The sequence below is a fragment of the Giraffa tippelskirchi genome, chromosome 4 (assembly GCF_054371585.1).
Source record: "Giraffa tippelskirchi isolate mGirTip1 chromosome 4, T2T-mGirTip1v1.2.pri, whole genome shotgun sequence".
Classification (NCBI taxonomy): Eukaryota; Metazoa; Chordata; class Mammalia; order Artiodactyla; family Giraffidae; genus Giraffa; species Giraffa tippelskirchi.
In genome coordinates, this window is record NC_137278.1 from 34,360,924 (window position 1) to 34,380,786 (window position 19,863).

The 19,863-nt window shown below is 36.5% G+C and overlaps 1 protein-coding gene and 1 long non-coding RNA gene across 5 annotated transcripts in view; one reads left to right on the top strand and one right to left on the bottom strand.

The window, feature by feature from the left end:
- Positions 1-9,048, bottom strand: part of LOC145503843 (uncharacterized) — a 28,788-nt gene extending 19,740 nt beyond the window's left edge. The window contains exon 1 of the long non-coding RNA XR_014051834.1: positions 8,963-9,048. This is a non-coding gene — a long non-coding RNA (uncharacterized LOC145503843). The remainder of the gene's footprint in view (positions 1-8,962) is intronic.
- PPP1CB (protein phosphatase 1 catalytic subunit beta) overlaps positions 1-10,739 on the top strand; it is a 34,729-nt gene extending 23,990 nt beyond the window's left edge. For all 4 annotated transcript variants that reach the window (XM_081484278.1, XM_081484277.1, XM_081484276.1 and 1 more), the window contains exons 7-9: positions 3,754-3,905; positions 6,659-6,793; positions 8,930-10,739. In XM_081484278.1, the coding sequence (XP_081340404.1) occupies positions 3,754-3,905; positions 6,659-6,793; positions 8,930-9,034 (392 nt within the window). In that variant the 3' untranslated portion in view covers positions 9,035-10,739. The remainder of the gene's footprint in view (positions 1-3,753; positions 3,906-6,658; positions 6,794-8,929) is intronic.
- The last annotated feature ends 9,124 nt before the right edge of the window (positions 10,740-19,863 follow it).

A 19,863-nucleotide genomic window follows, 5' to 3' on the forward strand; every position in this document is an offset into this window, starting at 1 on the left:
AGATCTTGCTGTTTTTTGCTCAGTATACTAAAGCATACTGAGAGCATAATGATATCACTCAGAATGCTACTCATGACTAAACATCAACCATATAAACAGTTGTATAGATCCTCTTTTATCAGTAAGCCACTGACATATTGCAGTACATTGTCTCATAACAGAGTAACACAGTGTTTCTGTGTTGATTATTTTTAAAAAATGCATTTTTCCAGATTTTGATTGTAATTTAGAATATATTTGACTAAACCTAATGGAAGCTAGTACTTAAGTAATAATAGAGTATTTATTTAAAATAAGGTACAATACAAATTTCAAGTGATTACATCTTGAGAGTTCCTGTTGATGGTATAGTTCAGGCATAAATCAGTTTCAAAGATGGCATGTTAGGTTTCTCTTTCCATCATATTTTAATAGGAAGTTTTTGAGATGCCATGAAATGGCCATTTTGAGCTTTCATATTGTTTGTCATATTTAGAAATTTATTTTCTAAATTAATATTGTTGAAACAATAGCCTAATGATTATAATACTTATTCATTAGGGCTTGTATTATAAACATTAAACCCTGACTCTCAGATTTTTGTCTTGATTCCGTTAAGGTTGAAGAACACCACATTGCTGTTGCTACTATTATTTGATTTTGTATGCATCCAGGCTGTTGCATTTTCCACATAGTCCTGAAAGCCAACTACATTCTAGTTTTTTTTATCATATAAAAATCATAGAATAGTATCTTAACCTCCTCACTGCTGCTTTTGTGGAAACAGACTGGTAACTATGAGTATTACAGAGCTGTGTGTGTGTGTGTGTGTATTTAAAGAATCAGCTTCTGATTCTCTAGAAACAAGAAAGAGCTTGTAAATTGAGACCATCCTAGTGGATTTATTATACTGGTGGATTTCTTATGACAGGAGCTTAGGAAATGATGATAGAAATTAAGTGTACATTGCCACCATTTCTACAGTATGTTTTAGATACATCCCCTACCAAGATAAGCTATATTGTGACTCAAAATGAAGATCTCCTTTTGTTATAAGCTGTATTAGTATATGGATTATCAAAAAAAATCTTTGACGCCAACTCATTCTAAAACAGTCTTTCCTTAGCATTTATTCATTGTACTTGAAGCTTAACCATTTCCTACTTCTAGGTTAATTCTTACCCTTTCAGGAGACTTGCTGGTCTAATCTCTTCTTTTGTTTTGACAATACCTTTCCAGTACTTACTGCTCATTCCTTCTCTGCCTGCGTATTAAATGTTTGATTTCTCAGAGTAGATAAATTGGTCTTCTTACTTTACATTCCCAAGATGATCTTGTTCTCTCCTAAGATTTATACTACTGTTAGAATGATGAAGATGTTGTTATCGCTAAGTTGCGCCAACTCTTCGACCTAATGAACTGCAGCATGCCAGGCGTCCCTGTCCTTCACTATCTCCTGGAGTTTCAGTTCAGTTCAGTTGCTCAGTTGCGTCTGACTTTTTGCAACTCCATGAACTGCAGCACGCCAGGCCTCGCAGTCCATCACCAGCTCCTGGAGTTTACTCAGACTCATGTCCATTGAGTCAATGATGCCATCCAACCATTTCATCCTCTGTCATGCCCTTCTCCTCGTGCCTTCAATCTTTCCCAGCATCAGGGTCTTTTCAAATGAGTCAGTTATTCACATCAGGTAGCCAAAGTATTAGAGTTTCAGCTTCACCATCAGTCCTTCCAATGAATATTCAGGACTGATTTCCTTTAGGATGGACTGGTTGGATCTCCTTGCAGTCCAAGGGACTCTCCAGAGTCTTCTCCAACACCAGAGTTCAGAAGCATCAGTTCTTCGACACTCAGCTTTCTTATAGTCCAGCTCGCACATGCATACATGACTACTGGAAAAACCATAGCCTTGACTAGACAGGCTTTGTTGGCAAAGTAATGTCTCTGCTTTTTAATATGCTGTCTAGGTTGGTCATAGCTTTTCTCCCAAGGAGCAAACATCTTTTAATTTCATGGCTGCAGTCACCATCTGCAGTGATTTTGGAGCCCTAAAAAATAAAGTCTGTCACTGTTTCCACTGTTTCCCCATCTATTTGCCATGAAGTAATGGGACCGGATGCCATCATCTTAGTTTTCTGAATGTTGAGCTTTAAGCCAAGTTTTTCACTCTTCTCTTTCACTTTCATCAAGAGGCTCTTTAGTTCTTCACTTGCTGCCATAAGGGTGGTGTCATCTGCATATCTGAGGTTATTGATATTTTTCCTGACAGTCTTGATTCCAGCTTGTGTTCATCCTCATCCAGCCCAGTGTTTCTCATGATGTACTCTGCATATAAGTTAAATAATCAGGGTGACAATATACAGCCTTGACGTACTCCTAATCCCTATTTGGAACCAGTCTGTTGTTCCCATGTCCAGTTCTAACTGTTGCTTCCTGACCTACATACAGATTTCTCAAGAGGCAGGTCAGGTGGTCTGGTATTCCCCTGTCTTTAAAAATTTTCTAGAGTTTGTTGTGGTCCACACAGTCAAAGACTTGGGCATAGTCAATAAAGCAGAAGTAGATGTTTTTCTGGTACTCTCTTGCTTTTTTGATGATCCATCGGATGTTGACAATTTGATCTCTGGTTCCTCTGCCTTTTCTAAAACCAGCTTGAACACCTGGAAGTTCACTTTCATGTATTGCTGAAGCCTGGCTTGGAGAATTTTGAGCATTACTTTACTAGCGTGTGAGATGAGTGCAATTGTGTGGTAGTTTGAGCATTCTTTGGCATTGCCTTTCTTTGGGATTGAAATGAAAACTGACCTTTTCCAGTCCTGTGGCCACTGCTGAGTTTTCCAAATCTGCTGGCATATTGAGTGCAGCACTTTCACAGCATCATCTTTTAGGATTTGAAAGAGCTCAACTGGAATTCCATCACCTCTACTAGGTTTGTTCGTAGTGATGCTTCCTAAGGCCCACTTGACTTCACATTCCAGGAGTTTGCTCACATTCAGTGTCCATTGAGTCAGTGATGCCATCCAACCATCCTATCTTCTGTCACCAATATTTAAATATTTTTAGCTCTTTTTTTAAGCCTGAAACATTACTATAAAGTCAAGGATTTGATCTGATTTTGTCCCTCCATACTTTATTTAAATCTTCCAGGCTTTTGTAGAAAATGTTTTCTTCCCTCAAATTGATTTATAGATCAAATGCAGTTGCAACAAAATCTCAGTTGGATTCACAGAATTAGACAAACTGATTCAGAGGTTTATATATAGAAGAACAAAGGATTAAAAGTAACCAAGACAGTCCTGAAGAAAATTATTGAGTGGGGATAGACTTTCTACATGGAAAGATTTATTTAAAAGCTTTAGTGTGTTGTTGTCTCAGTGATAAAGTAGATTAATGGAATAGATTACAGCACCAGAAGCAGGATCTGTAAGGAAAGGATGAAATTATTCAGGAAATGCTGCTGAGTCAATTGGTATCCATACAGAGAAACTATAGACAAAAGATGAAGAGCCTTTTCCAATATCATTCCTTTAGAGCATTCCGGGCATAAATTTCTTACCTGTTTAAAGGGCTGAGGAGTATTGCCTTAAGCCAGGCAACATTGTATATGTGTGGTTACTTTAACAAAAAATGGCTGAGTTTTATAGGCTGGGATGCTAGAGGGCAATGGTTGACAGTATTTATTAAAAGGTAGGAGGACAGGAGAAGAAATGTGATGTAGATATACTTTATTTTATAAATTCTGTCTTTTCATTGCTATGTTTTTATCCTTTAAAGGTTTGCTCTGTGATTTGCTGTGGTCTGACCCAGATAAGGATGTGCAAGGGTGGGGAGAAAATGATCGCGGTGTTTCCTTCACTTTTGGAGCTGATGTAGTCAGTAAATTTCTGAATCGTCATGATTTAGACTTGATTTGTCGAGCTCATCAGGTATGAAATACAAAACTTTTGGATGTTTTGATATTTATTAACTTCATCCAGGTCTATGCTTTTTTTTTTTTTTTTTTGAGAAAATTGAGATCTAAGAAAGCTAATTATTACAAGGAAAACAGAAGAGGTAAATCCTATACCTTGATTGCACAATTAATAACCTAATGATTAGTTAACTCTTTCTTATCCTCTAAGAGGAAAGATTTCAAAGGAATATATTTTTGTAGTGTATTGCAATAGTAACATTTTTCAGTGCTTGTCTGCAAGCTTCTAGAAATATTTGATCCCATTTTAATATGATAGTTACATATTATAGATAACAATCAAATACATTGTGTGGATTTTGATAAGAACAAACCACACTTTAAAAAGACATTTTTGAGATTATTGGGAAGATTTGATTATAGATTGTGTTAGATACCAAGGAGTCATTGTTAATTGTTTTAGCTGCGATGAATTGTATTGTTATGTAAGAATGATGTCCATATTTTTCAGGAATGCATGCTCAAGTATGTAGTGGTAAGATGTTTTGTTTTAAAATACATCAGAAAAAGGAGCAGGGAGATAGATGAAATAAATGTAAAAAAGTCTTGGTAATTATTGAATCAGGGTGTTAAGTAAATATCCAGTCCTCATGCTCTCTAGAACATAACTGATTTGAAATACATTTTTAAAATCCTTTTTAGCTGCTCTTACATATTTTAAATTTGTAAATATTTAAAGATTCCTTGTTTATTAAGGTAAAATTTATTGAGTTACTTGTATGCTATATTCTGCAGCTTTGTGCCCCATAAGCCTTGACTGCTTCTACCTCTTTATGTGATCCTATGTGGTAACACAGATGACAGGCTTCTCATTTTCTGTACACGTTGTATATCACATGCCCTTTTTTCTGTTAAAATTTTCTAGTTCAATTGAATGAAGTCATATCCCCAAATTCTTTGCTTTTGGCAAAGTTGTCTTTTAATCAGTGAGCATTGTGTTTATATAAGATTTCTTGTTGTTGTGTTATTCAGTCGCTGAGTTGTGTCCAACTCCGTGACCCAGTGGACTGTAGCACACCAGGCTCCTCTGTCCTCCACTGTCTCCCAGAGTTTGCTTGGATTCATGTCCATTGGGTTGGTGATGCTGTCTAACCATCTCATTCTTTGCTTCTCTCTTCTTTTGCCTTCAATCTTCCCAGCATAAGTCTTTTCCAGTGAGTCAGCTTCTTGCATCAACTGGCAAAAGTATTGGATGCTGAGGCTCCAATAAAAGAGCTTCCAAGGAATATTCAGGGTTGATTTCTTTAGGATCGACTGGTTTGATCTTCCAGTCAAGGGACTCTCAAGAGTCTTCTCTAGTACCACAATTCCGAAGCATCAATTCCGCAGCGCTCAGCCTTCTCTGCTTTTTGATATTCTGTCTAGGTGTGTCATCACTTTCCTTCCAAGGAGCAAGTATCTTTTAACTTCATGGCGACAGTGATTTTGGAGAAAATAAAATCTGTCAGTGCTTCCACTTTTTCCCCTCCTATTTCCCATGCAGTGATGGATGCCATGGTCATTTTCTAGACACCTCCAAATCCTGTTCTGCTTATTTTCAAGCCTGTTATCTCTAAAATTAAGAGACTTACAATGGGAAACAACACAAAATTTCCTTTTTTAAAAAACCCTGTTCTTTTGCTAAATATGTGAATAAATAAACGTATGAACAAGCAAACTAAGAACTAAAAGGACATACTGAATGCTAGGCAGTATGCTGAGCTGGAGTTGATAAGGTGGCCAAGGTCTTAACAGAAAAGGTTAATACCTAAATTTTACCATGAAGTAATAACAACAGGAACATGTGCCTGATACCTAGGTAGGAATTATATAAAAATGTAGATGGTTGTGGAAGTGCTTTCTCCAAGTATTGTAGGATAATTTTGCTTAATCATAGAATACATAAACCCACTCCAGTATTCTTGTCTGGAGAATCCCAGGGACGGCGGAGCCTGGTGGGCTTCAGTCTATGGGGTCACACAGAGTCGGACACGACTAAAGCGACTTAGCAGCAGCAGCAGCAGCAGCAGGAGAATACATAAAAGACTTCAAAATGTATTTTTACCTGTTCTGTAAATAAATAGAAAATGTTTACATGTCATTGCCTACCTCTCAAAGTTGTAGATCTGAGAAACATAAATTGTTTAATTCACTGAGGCATTGACAACAGATTCTAGAAATCATCTTAAATTATTAAGGAAAAGAGTTATAAAAATCGATAAGCAGCTTATTTGTAGTAGCACGATCTGTGTAAACTAAGCTCAGCTTAGTAAGGTTTTCAATGTTTGTAATACTAATAGGAAATTAGAAAGTAGAAGAAAAATGTTCATAACATAATCTATCTTTCATTGTCTGATTATTGTTTGTTGAATTAAGGATTTTATAGTTGGACCATAATGTCATCATCTAAGAAGTATGTGGTATCTCAGCTCCCTTTAGACACTGTTTCTGTTAGCATATGGAGAATGGTAGTAGAACACTTGAAAATGGTATTTTTAAACTTCAGTAATCATGAATTTATTTCTTTTAAGCTAAATTCTTGCCTTTATAGAAAAGGAAAGCCAGTTTTAATATTCTCGGGTAAGTTTAAGAATAAAAATTGGGCTTCCCAAACCAAATAGGGGTTTGTATTTTTTCAGGTCTTTGTCACATTTATCTTAATTAGTACTGGTGGTTGAAAATTTTTAAATATACATAAATGTTTTTTTCTTTTGACTTTTTCTCTGCCAGGTTGTGGAAGATGGATATGAATTCTTTGCTAAGCGACAATTGGTAACCCTGTTTTCAGCCCCAAATTACTGTGGCGAGTTTGATAATGCTGGTGGAATGATGAGTGTGGATGAAACTTTGATGTGTTCATTTCAGGTATGCTATAAGTATACTTTAGTTTGTTTCTTCTTTTTGTTCTCTTTTTAAATATAAATTTTTAACAACTGGAAATCTTTTTAATTGAAGTATAGTTGATTTACAATATTGAATTAGTTTCTGGTATACAGCAAAGTGTTACATACATATTCTTTTTTATATTCTTTTCCACTTTGATTTGTTACAGTATATTGAATATAGTTCCTTGTGCTGTACAGTAGGACCTTGTTATTTAATTTATATATAGTAGTTTGTATCCCAAACTCCAATTTATCCCTCTCCTACTCTTTTTCCCCTTTGGTAACTATAAGTTAACATCTATAAATCTAATTTAAAACTATTGTCAGAAGAATTTTCTTTCAGATTTGTGTTCTTTCCTTGAGCAAGTATAGGAAATCAGTTTTATTCAGAAGTAATTATCACTCTTGGACTCCCTATAGCTTTCTATTTTCATTCACAAATACTCCAGCCTTTCAGGTATATATCTCTTAATTAGAGTTTTAGGGAACCTAAGTCATGTCAGTCATTCTTGATGGCATGTGTTTAAATTGGTAAATTCCTGTATGAATCCTTAGGTAGTGGCTTCACTATTAAAAGAATGTGAATTCAGATTTTGTTTTCTTTTGCAAGATGAATGGATGGGACAGGCATTGAGTAGAAAGAGTTTATGAACTATGATGAAAATGATGTAGAATATTTACCTAGAAAAACCTTCCAAATAATCTTAAAGTATCCATTTGTGAATATAGAAACGTTTACATTTAAAAAAGAGACCAGCTTTAGCATACTACTTAATCATTCTTGTTCATGGACTAAAATGACTTTATTTTTTTGTCCTTAACACACTGTATTTCTCTTAAAAAATGTGAAAGGGGTTTCCCTTACTATCAGCTAATACAATTGAATGCTAAATGTTTGATTTCTCATTCAGAATTTAAATGTAGTAACCAGGCCATATCCTTCAACATTTGCCATAATGGAATTGTATTAATAGTTTGTTTTCTTGTTTGTGTGTGTATGTGTTTTGTATAACCAAAGTATTGCTGGGGATATGGAGAAGTTGGAACCTTATATAGTGATAGTGGGAATGGAAAATGGTGCAGCCACTTTGGAAAATAGTTTGTCAGTTCCTGAAAAAGTTAAACATAAAGTTTCTATATGACCCAGCATTTCCACTCCTAGGTGTATACCTGAAAGAATTGAAAACAGTACTCAAATACATGTATATATACATATTAATAGGAACATTATTTATAATAACCAAAGGTAGAAACAACCCAAATGTTCATCAGCTAAAGAATGAATAAACAAAATGTGGAGTATCCGTAAAATGGTATATTGTTGGCAATTAAAAGTAATAAAGTACTCATACATGCCACATCAAAATCATTATCTCAGTGAAAGAAGCCAGTCACAATAGCACAAATTGTCTGGTATCATTTTTTAAAAATAGAAAAGACAGTTCAATAGAGAAAAGTAAAGTAGTGATTGCTTAGAGTTGAAAGGGGTTAGGGCAGTCAATAATGGAAATAAAGAGTGAGTGAGTGCTTTTGGGAACAAAGTTTCTTCCTGGAGTGACAAACATGTTCTAATGTTAGATTATACCAGTGGTTTCATAGTTGTAAATATGTTAAAAATTGTTGTCTTTCTACATTTTAAATGGTGAACTTTATGATACATAACATATATATAGCTTTTTTTAAATGAAAGATCTGTATACACATAATAAATGAAGATTGAAGAATTTGTGACTAATTACCCTCTAAATAAATAGGAGAATTATGAGAACCTGGGTCTTTTGACTCTTGGTGTTTTTTCCTCATCACAGAGATACACTAGTTTGAAAATTTTTATACTTAGATCTAAGGATTGAATAGTTGATGGGTTTTGTGTACTTGAGCTTTTGTCACTAAATTGTCAATGGAATGATCAATAATAGTAATATTCAGATATTGGGACATTTGTACTTTTTATCTATTTTTTGATACTTTTTAAATATGAGAAATGATTGTAGAACTTTGCTGTTTTTTTCCTACAATTTTACAATTGATGTCATTTATTGAGAAGCCTACTATGTAACAATTTCCTTATTGTACTTGAAAAAGGTAACATTGTTATTAAATTATTTACTTTAAGATATTGAAACCGTCTGAAAAGAAAGCTAAGTACCAATATGGTGGACTGAATTCAGGACGTCCTGTCACTCCACCTCGAACAGCTAATCCACCGAAGAAGAGGTGAAGAAAGGAACTCTGTAAAGAAACCATCAGATTTGTTAAGGACATACTTCATAATCTTTAAGTGTGCCCTGTAAAACCATCCAGCCATTTGACACCCTTTATGATGTCACACCTTTAACTTAAGGAGACGGGTAAAGGATCTTAAATTTTTTTCTAATAGAAAGATGTGCTACACTGTATTGTAATAAGTATACTCTGTTATAATATTCAACAAAGTTAAATCCAAATTCAGAATTACCCATTAAAGTTACATCTTCACGTATCACAGTTTTTAAAGCCGAAAAGCATCCCAGTTAAACTAGATGTGATAGTTAAACCAGATGAAAGCATGATGATCCATCTGTGTAATGTGGTTTTAGTGTTGCTTGGTTGTTTAATTATTTTGGGCTTGTTTTGTTTTGTTTGTTTGTTTTTGCTGAAATAATGGCAAATTCTTTAAATTTTTTCCCCAAACATTTTAAAAAGTGCAATGTGGGAAGATTTTTGAAGACATTCATCAACTATTAATTTTCCATTGCTTATTTACTTATGTACCTGTTTGATCTTACTAAGAAAACATGCCTCATTACAGTAAAAAGGAATTTAGAGATATTTTTTAAAATATGCAAACTGTCCAATTGAGTGATTTAATCAGTTTGGGCAACCGTTACAGCTGATAGTGAATATTTTGCTTCATACAGAAATTGCCACCGATTTGAGTTTGTGCACTCTGATTTTAACTTATTGATGCTCTATTGTGCAGTAGCATTTCATTTAACTTTAAGATAAGGCTCATTTAGTATACCCAACTAGTTGGTAATGTGATTATGTGGTACCTTGGCTTTAGGTTTTAATTCGCACGAAACACCTTTTTGGCATGCTTAACTTTCTGGTAACACCCTCACCTGCATTGGTTTTGTTTTTTGGGGTTTTTTTTGTTCTTGTTGTTTTTTGTTTTTAGATCCACAGAACATGAGAATCCTTTTTTGACAAGCCTTGGAAAGCTGACACTATTTTTTTCTCCCTCTGTACGAAGGATGTATTTATATGAATGCTGGTCAGTGGGACATTTGTCAACCATGGGTATTGGGTGCTTGACTGTCTAATATTGCCATGTGAATGTTGTATACGATTGTAAGGCTTATGTCACTAAAGATTTTTATTCTGATTTTTCATGATCAAAATTCATATGATATTGTATAGACATGCTTTGTAGTGAACTATAGTAGCAATAATTTCTGTACATGATCAAGGGTTTATTGCAGCATTTCTTTTCCTGTTCTCTTTTTTTTAAGGGTAGTATTAACAAATGACAGGAGTAGAAGAGTCAACATAAAGATTTTAGAAGGAGAACTTACAGGACACCGATTTGTAATTCTTTGGGTGCAACACTTTTGGATGTGATTCTAAAAGCTATTATTGAGCATTGTCAAATTTGTAAGCTTCATAGGGATGGACATCATATTTATAAATGCCCTCCTATAAGTGCTACCATAGATGTGAAATTCTTGACCTTAATATTGTCTTTGAAAATGTAAATTGAGAATTCTGTTAACTTAACATCTTAAGAATTGGCGTATTGTATTACTGCAAGAGATTTGATTTTCAGCACAGTGCAAAGTTCTATCAAATGCATATGTCTTTTTTTTTTTTCTAATTCCTTTTTGTTTAAAAGCACATTTTAAATGTAGTTTTCTCATTAGTAAAAGTTGTCTAATTGATATGAAGCCTGACTGGTTATTTTGGTCCTTTTTTTCCCTTTACAGTGAAACATTTAAACACATTTTATTCAAATAGATTTTTATTAATGTCTTTCATGCTGAATTGGTTCTTTTTAAAAATTGTTCATATACTGCTTATGATATATTAGGTCAAACAGGCTTTTATCTAATGTGATTTAAATATCTTCCCAACTGAAGAGTAAGTTGAACAATTTTTAATAGAATTTTAGATGTACTCTTAGTAGTCACAGTGTGAAGGGGGTCTAGAAAATAAGCCTTCAGGAGGAAACAGGGCAGTCTTTTATTAATCTTAGTATTAGTCAAAACACATTAATTTGGATCCTCTATACTGAGTTTTTATAATAATTTAGTCAGGTTAATACTGAATAGTCACTAATTAAGCAAATTAATATTGGTCATTGAATTTGAAGAATAGACGTTTATCACATTTTAAAATTATTCAGTCTTCAAACCACTTTAACAGCTTCTTTTCATATACTGTGTTCATTACAAATATTATTTGCTTGGTAACACTGTTACTTGAAGTAAATAAAACTTTGTTTCTTAGGAGAAGAGTATCTAAAATTCTAGTGTCACTAATTTCTGTTCTTCCCTGTCTAATTTATGTCGTTTTTCCTATCTGATTTTTAATGATTTTCTGTATTCAAATTTATCTTTATTCCAAATGTCATGATATTCAAAAACACTGAACACACTAGATAACTGATAATGTGATGGATCACATGGATTATGTTGGTCAGTTTCTGTTCTTGAATGGAAAGAATCAACTACAAATATTTGAAGCTTTAGCATTCACTATTTTTTTTTTTAAACATTAATTTTTATTTCTTTATTTGGCTGTACTGGGTCTTAGTTGTGGCATGTGGGATCTAGTTCCCTGACCAGGGATCGAACTTGGGCCCCCTGTGTTGGGAGCACAGAGTCCTAGCCCGTGGACCACCAGGGAAGTCTCCCAGCATTCACTATTTTAATTTGGCCTAGGGACCAGTTGTAATCATAATCAGCAGGACTGGTTTGTTCAAAATGTTGGGTCAAAATACCTGCAAGCAGAATTTTAAAGTTTAAAAAAAATGACTAATTGGAAGTATGACAGGTTATCAGTTCAATTCAGTCGCTCAGTCGTGTCCAACTCTTTGCGACCCCAGGAACCGCAGCACGCCAGGCCTCCCTGCCCATCACCAACTCCTGGAGTTTACCCAAACCCATGTCCATCGACTTGGTGATGCCATCCAACCATCTCATCCTCTGTCATCCCCTTCTCCTCCTGCCCCCAATCCTTCGCGGCATCAGGGTCTTTTCCAGTGACTCAACTCTTTGCATCAGGTGGCCAAAGTATTGGAGTTTTAGCTTCAACATCAGTCCTTCCGATGAACACCCAGGACTGATCTCCTTTAGGATGAACTGGTTGGATCTTCCTGCAGTCCAAGGGACTCTCAAGAGTCTTCTCCAACACCACAGTTCAAAAGCATCAACTCTTCGGTGCTCAGCTTTCTTTATAGTCCAGATCACATCCATACATGACCACTGGAAAAACCATAGCCTTGACTAGATGGACCTTTGTTGGCAAAGTGATGTCTCTGCTTTTAAATATGCTATCTAGGTTGGTCATAACCTTCCTTCCAAGGAGTGAGCGTCTTTTAATTTCATGGCTGCAATCACCATCTGCAGTGATTTTGGAGCCCCAAAAAATAAAGTCTGATACTGTTTCCACTGTTTCCCCATTGATTTCCCATGAAGTGATGGGACCAGATGCCATGATCTTAATTTTCTGAATGTTGAGCTTTAAGCCAACTTTTTCACTCACCTCTTTCACTTTCATCAAGAGGCTCTTTAGTTCTTCACTTTCTGCCATAAGGGTGGTATCATCTGCATATCTGAGGTTATTGATATTTCTCCTGGCAATCTTGATTCCAGCTTGTGTTTCTTCCAGCCCAGGGTTTCTCATGATGTACTCTGCATATAAGTTAAATAAGCAGGGTGACAATATACAGCCTTGACGTACTCCTTTTCCTATTTGGAACCAGTCTGTTCCATGTCCAGTTCTAACTTGCTTCCTGACCTGCATACAGGTTTCTCAAGAGACAGGTCAGATGGTCTGGTATTCCCATCTCTTTCAGAATTTTCCACAGTTTATTGTGATCCACACAGTCAAAGGCTTTGGCATAGTCAATAAAGCAGAAATAGATGTTTTTGTGGAACTCGCTTGCTTTTTCGATGATCCAGCGGATATTGGCAATTTGATCTCTGGTTCCTCTGCCTTTTCTAAAGCCAGCTTGAACATCTGGAAGTTCACGGTTCACGTATTGCTGAAGCCTGGCTTGGAGAATTTTGAGCATTACTAGCGTGTGAGATGAGTGCAATTGTGCAGTAGTTTGAGCATTCTTTGGCATTGCCTTTCTTTGGAATTGGAATGAAAACTGACCTTTTCCAGTCCTGTGGCCACTGCTGAGTTTTCCAAATTTGCTGACATATTGAGTGCAGCACTTTCACAGCATCATCTTTTAGGATTTGAAATAGCTCAACTGGAATTCCATCACCTCCACTAGCTTTGTTCATAGTGATGCTTTCTAAGGCCCACTTGACTTTACATTCCAGGATGTCTGGCTCTAGGTGAGTGATCACACCATTGTGATTATCTGGGTCGTGAAGATCTTTTTTGTACAGTTCTTCTGTGTATTCTTGCCACCTCTGCTTAATATCTTCTGCTTCTGTTAGGTCCGTACCATTTCTGTCCTTTATCGAGCCCATCTTTGCATGAAATGTTCCCTTGGTGTATCTAATTTTCTTGAAGAGATCTCTAGTCTTTCCCATTCTATTGTTTTCCTCTATTTCTTTGCATTGATCGCTGAGGAAGGCTTTCTTATCTCTCCTTGCTATTCTTTGGAACTATGCATTCAGATGGGAATATCTTTCCTTTTCTCCTTTGCTTTTTGCTTCACTTCTCTTCACAGCTATTTGTAAGGCCTCCTCAGACAGCCATATTGCTTTTTTGCATTTATTCCGTGGGGCTGGTCTTGATCCCTGTCTCCTGAACAATGTCACGAACCTCTGTCCATAGTTCATCAGGCACTCTATCAGATCTAGTCCCTTAAATCTATTTCTCACTTCCACTGTATAATCATAAGGGATTTGATTTAGGTCATACCTGAATGGTCTAGTGGTTTTCCCTACTATCTTCAATTTCAGTCTGAAATTGGCAATAAGGAGTTCATGATCTGAGCCACAGTCAGCTCCCGGTCTTGGTTTTGCTGACTGTATAGAGCTTCTCCATCTTTGGCTGCAAAGAATATAGTCAGTCTGATTTCAGTGTTGACCATCTGGTGATGTCCATGTGTAGAGTCTTCTCTTGTGTTGTTGGAAGAGGGTGTTTGCTATGACCAGTGCGTTCTCTTGGCAGAACTCTATTAGCCTTTGCCCTGCTTCATTCTGTACTCCAAGGCCAAATTTGCCTGTTACTCCAGGTGTTTTTGGACTTCCTGCTTTTGCATTCCAGTCCCCTATAATGAAAAGGACATCTTTTTTGGGTGTTAATTCTAAAAGATCTTGTAGGTCTTCGTAGAACCGTTCAAGTTCAGCTTCTTCAGCGTTACTGGTTGGGGCATAGACTTGGATTACCGTGATATTGAATGGTTTGCCTTGGAAATGAACAGAGATCATTCTGTCGTTTTTGAGATTGCATCCAAGTACTGCATTTCGGACTCTTTTGTTGACCATGATGGCTACTCCATTTCTTCTAAGGGATTCCTGCCTACAGTAGTAGATATAACGGTCATCTGAGGGAAAACTGGGAGCATCTTGAGATGTCTCTTAAGAATATGTAAAAGTATATTAATATATTGAGCCCAAGAACTTAAATATATCTCCATTTGTACGTTCAGGTACATTCCTTTTTCTCTTTGGCAACTGTAACTTTTGAACCAAAAAAACCCCCAATTTTTTTCTTTCACATTCTAAAAATGTGTTTAGATTAAGAAGGAAAATAGGCAGGCTTATTCTACTCTTGCTACCATGATTTAATCCAGCTCTTCTGTTCCTTGTCAGTCCATCCATGAATAAAAACTCTGCCTGAAAAGATACTTTATAGCCTCACTGTACCAGTTGCCTGACATAGAAATACTGTGTCCCTTGTTGCTAATAAAGTTTAGTGTTTTGTAACTTCCTTAAATGGCTAAAAAGTGGTTAAAAGGAGTGTATAGTGACAGCATACCTTGCAAAGTAAGCAGTAGTTTAAGTAAGACATAAGTTGATTCCATGTAAGTACATACTTGAAAGTTTTATTATCTTTATTCTCTTTATAATGTTTCAACAAAAGTGAAATTTAGATGCAATGTAGAAATTTTGATCTCTTGTTCAGGTTTTACCTATACATTTGAATGCCAGAATTTCTAAATAAATCCATTGATCAGAAAATTTTTTAAAGTCAAAACTTAACTTTCTTCATCTTTATCACCTCTTCTTACATTGGTTGACTTACTAAATCATAAAATTCTTTAATTTCTCATTGTTTCTTTCTTTCTTTACAGGTGGTCGGTGTTTTATTAAACCTTATTTTTACATTGTTATTTAGTGGCTTAGTCGTGTCCAGCTCTCTGTGACCCCAAGGACTCTAGCACTCCAGGCTCCTCTGTCCATTGGATTTTCCAGGCAAGAATACTGGAGTGGGGTGCAATTTCCTTCTCCAGGGGATCTTCCCCCCGCAGAGATTGAACCCGGGTCTCTTTCATTGCAGGTGAATTCTTTACTGTCTGAGCCACCAGGGAAACCCTTATTTTTTATTCTGTTTTATTCTTAAGTAGCCATAAATCTTTGCTTTTTTCCTCTTAGGGATCTTTGCCAACTAATGTTACAAAATCTTAACTTGTAACCCACATTATTAGGGCTATGAGTAGTGTGGAAGGTTATAAGTGTGTTGTGCCGTCTGTGTTGTACATATGTGAAACAGAGTGAGAATAAACTGCCTGTAGCTCATAGACTCAGCATTTCTTTGATACTATGTGCATAAAGGTGGGAACCTAAGGTCTATCCCTAGAGGCTTTCTGTTAAGCCTGGCCTGAGCTCACCAAGTAAGATATGCATTAATTTTTGCAGCTTTCTAAATCTGAGTAATTCAGTGGATGTACAGGCCAAAAAAATCTTCCTGAGAGAGCAGTGAGACTACAACTAAACATCTGAAATTATATTATTATACTAATTATAATTATTACTAGTTATTAAAATAGTGTGCCTTTTAGTATACTGATTTATAGCTGGAGAAGGCAATGGCACCCCACTCCAGTACTCTTGCCTGGAGAATCCCAGGGACGGCGGAGCCTGGTGGGCTGCTGTCTATGGGGTCGCACAGAGTCGCACACGACTGAAGTGACTTAGCGTGTATAAACATGGAGTTTTGACGAAGTCACAAAGACGTAATATAGAGCAACAATAAAGAAGTAGTCCAAAGAAGTCCTTAATATATGTAACAAGTTTAATTGGAATAACTTGTTATATGTAACAATAATAATCAAATAATAATAGATCTTCCAATATATTTCTTGAGGGGGGAAGAGCAGAGGAAACAAAACTGGGGTGGTGTTGATATAAGGTAACCTTATATCAGGCTACCCTCCAGTATGTAATTCTCAAACTGATACTGGCACCGTTTGAAAATGCTTTCACTCACCAACAGGTTATTAACAAACTGACACCTATCCTACCATTCTTGGGCAAACATGAGCTCTGTCTCTCTAGCTTTCAGTGTAATAAGGATTACTGAAAAGGCAGGTGTGAGGGGTGGAGTCACCTTAATCATATTCTGGTAGAATTCAGGAAATTACTCAACTCAGAAAAACTTATGTGAGGCCCAGGGCCCCATTCTTAGCACATGTATCTGTTATGCAGTATATGCCTCAAGTTTTAGAAACAAATCCCCATGTTCCAGGATAATTGCCCTCAGTTTTTGTAGCCCATCTTAGTTAGGGCTTGGTCATGCCACTGAAAATCAAATTATCTGCTGTACAGATCCATTAGTATGTTGGGCATTCCTACAAAAAGTTCTTTTTGGACCTTAGAAGCCTTTGGGTCTAGATCAGTCTTAATTGTATGTGACTAGAATGTAAATGCATATGGACCAGAGATTTTTGTCTCTTGTTTGCTGATGTGTCTACAGCTCCTGGTGTAGTGCCTGGCAAATAGTATGGATGCAGATGTTGGTTTAATGAATGACAAGAGAATTTCAAAAATTACTATTACTGGTTCTGTTTTGACACTTTGATCTTTTGGAGAAATTAGTCAAAAACAGTTCCAGTTTTTATCCTCATCTAACTGCTTTTTCTGTCTTACTAGAATGCTGAAATAGTCTCAGGAGAAAATTGATTTGGGTCTGTATGGCAAAAATAGCCTGTTGTCAGAACTATAATTGTTATTTAGTAAAACGTTGGTAAATAATGAGAAGTCAGTGTTCAGTTGGTTGAAGGAACATTTCTCAGCTAGTTGCTGACAGGCACATTGGGGCTCTTGTTCAGTATCAAACTTTCCAATATCCTTATGGTTACTTTCTTGCCTCCCCTTCGCTGCATTTTATTTAGGTTTTATTTTATTGACCTTAAAGTCATCTTTGTTGTGAGCCACTTCAAACATTTTTAGGAACGTGATGTAGTTTGTGTGACACTTTGTCTTTCAAAAGTCAACCTAGTAAATGAACACTTAAAACCAGGAACCAAAACTTTAAAGTGGACAGGCTCTTGCCTCAATTTAACAAATAAGGATTATGTCATGAGTAGAAGCTAGAATGAGGAGAAATAAAAATAGATATTTTCATTACTGAACAAAAAAGTGAGGTACAGTGCAGAAAACTGGAGAGAAGTTTTATCTTCTTGATTACTGCTCAATGCTAATACTTCCGAAGAGTTTTTAACCTCTACCATATAAAAGAGCAATTAGCCATACTTGGTCATAGTACAAAATTCCAGGAAGCGAATTTTGCCCAGCTTGACTCAGTGGCTGGCCCTTAAGATTAATCTTTGTCACACGAAGTCTGAAAACATGATGTTGGTAAGATGTCGACAAATGGAAACTCTTACATAAAATTGGTACATACAGCTCCTTGGCAAATGAATTTAGTTAGCATTGATAATCTTGCTTAGTTGCAAATGTACATATTCTAAAAGTCAACAGTTTCACTTGAAAGCATTTATAGAAAGACTCCATGTGTGCCCCATGGGGCATACATACATAAACAGAAGTAGTATTCAGAATATTTGACTTTAATACATGTGCACTGATCAGTCAAACAACCAACTAATCAGAGCCTGTGCAAGCTATAAATAATTTAAGTGGCCTTACAGAGACAGCACACCAGATAACCAGGTCTGTATATGGGAATACTCATAGCAATCATAGCAAAAAATAACCCAATTGACTTGACAGGAGCATTGATTCATTATGGTATATTTATAGAACAATCCTATACAGAATGAAAATGATTCACTATCATGCATTTGCATGTCTAAGTCTTAAAACTATGGAGTATAAAGAGAAGGCTAAGTTTTGAAACAAGATTTATGCTTGGGAATATGGTAAATCTAAAAAAAATGGAATGGGGGAATTCCCTGGCAGTCCAGTGGTTAGGCTTTCAGAGCCCCTGGGAGGAGGAGGGATATGGAGTGGGAAAAACAGAAGTCACCTCTTCTGGGAAGTAAGGGAAGGGAGGAGGAGTATACAGAATCTCAACAGTATTATGTTCTATTCCTTGGGTCTTAGGTTTCTTGCTTTTTTGGTGGGTAGTGGTTTTTTGACCCTGCATACGTATTACTAAGATTTTTTGTACATATCAAATACTTCATTTTTAAAATTTTATGCAGTCCCATTTATGTAAAAGATGCCTGGATTTTGATTTAAAATGGGAGACATCCAACTCTACCTTTCACTTGAACACTGTGCAGCCACTGTAAAACCTTAACTGGCCTGACTTCAATTTTGTTGTGTCTCAGGGAAGAGGCCCAAGGAAAGGGAGTGAGATGAGTGAACGGCCGGTTAGTGGAACAATCAAAACACATTTATAGAGGGCTTTTATGGGTTCCCTTTGTGGCACCCCAAAACAGTAACGTCAAAGATCACTGATCATGGGTCACCATAACAAATAATGAAAATGTTTGAAATATTGCAAGAATTACCAAAATGTGACAGAGACATAAAGTGAGAAAATGCTGGAAAAGCTGCAGTAACAGACTTGCACAGGTCTGTTAGTGTTGTCACAAACCTTCAATCTAAAAAAGAAAATGTAGTGTCTGCAAAGCAGCACGCCTGTAGTAGACATTCAGTGTTCAGTAAACATTCTGTACCCAAGGCCGGAAACTAGTAATCACAGTAAACCCTGATACCTTGGGGAAAAGAGAACCACCAGAGAAAGAGGGATGAGGCTTGAAGCAGTGTTTTTTCAAGAGCATCAGTATTTAAGGTTTTCACAGCCAGTTTGTTTCTTGGTTCATTGGAGAAAATGTCCAAAGATGCTTAAAATGAAAAGTGAATTCCCAGATTTGTATCCTCTTACATGTAGGTGGTTTTTGCCATCATGTAACTGGGTGAGAGCCCAAGAAAGAAGGGAACTAAATAATCGTTCTTCAGAGTTGCTGACTGAGGAACTAATTGCTAGGAAGTACCACAAACAGGGGGCTTCCCAGGCTGCTCAGTGGTGAAGAATCTGCCTGCAGGAGATAGGATTTCGATCCCTGGGTCAGGAAGATCCCCTGGAGGAGCAAATGGCAACCCACTCCAGTATTCTTGCCTGGAGAATCCCATGAATAGAAGAGCCTGGCGGGCTACAGTCTAAGAGGTCACAAAGAGTTGGACAGGACTGAGCTTGCATGCACCACAAATAGGCAAGGCCAGATTCCTTTTTAAGTGTACATGAAATTAGAAGCAGTGGCTGACTTTATTTTGGGGGCTCCAAAATCACTGCAGATGGTGACTGCAGCCGTGAAATTAAAAGACGCTTACTCTTTGGAAGGAAAGTTATGACCAATCTAGACAGCATATTAAAAAGCAGAGACATTACTTTGCCAGCAAAGGTCCGTCTAGTCAAAGCTATGGTTTTTCCAGTAGTCATGTATGCATGTGAGAGTTGGACTATAAG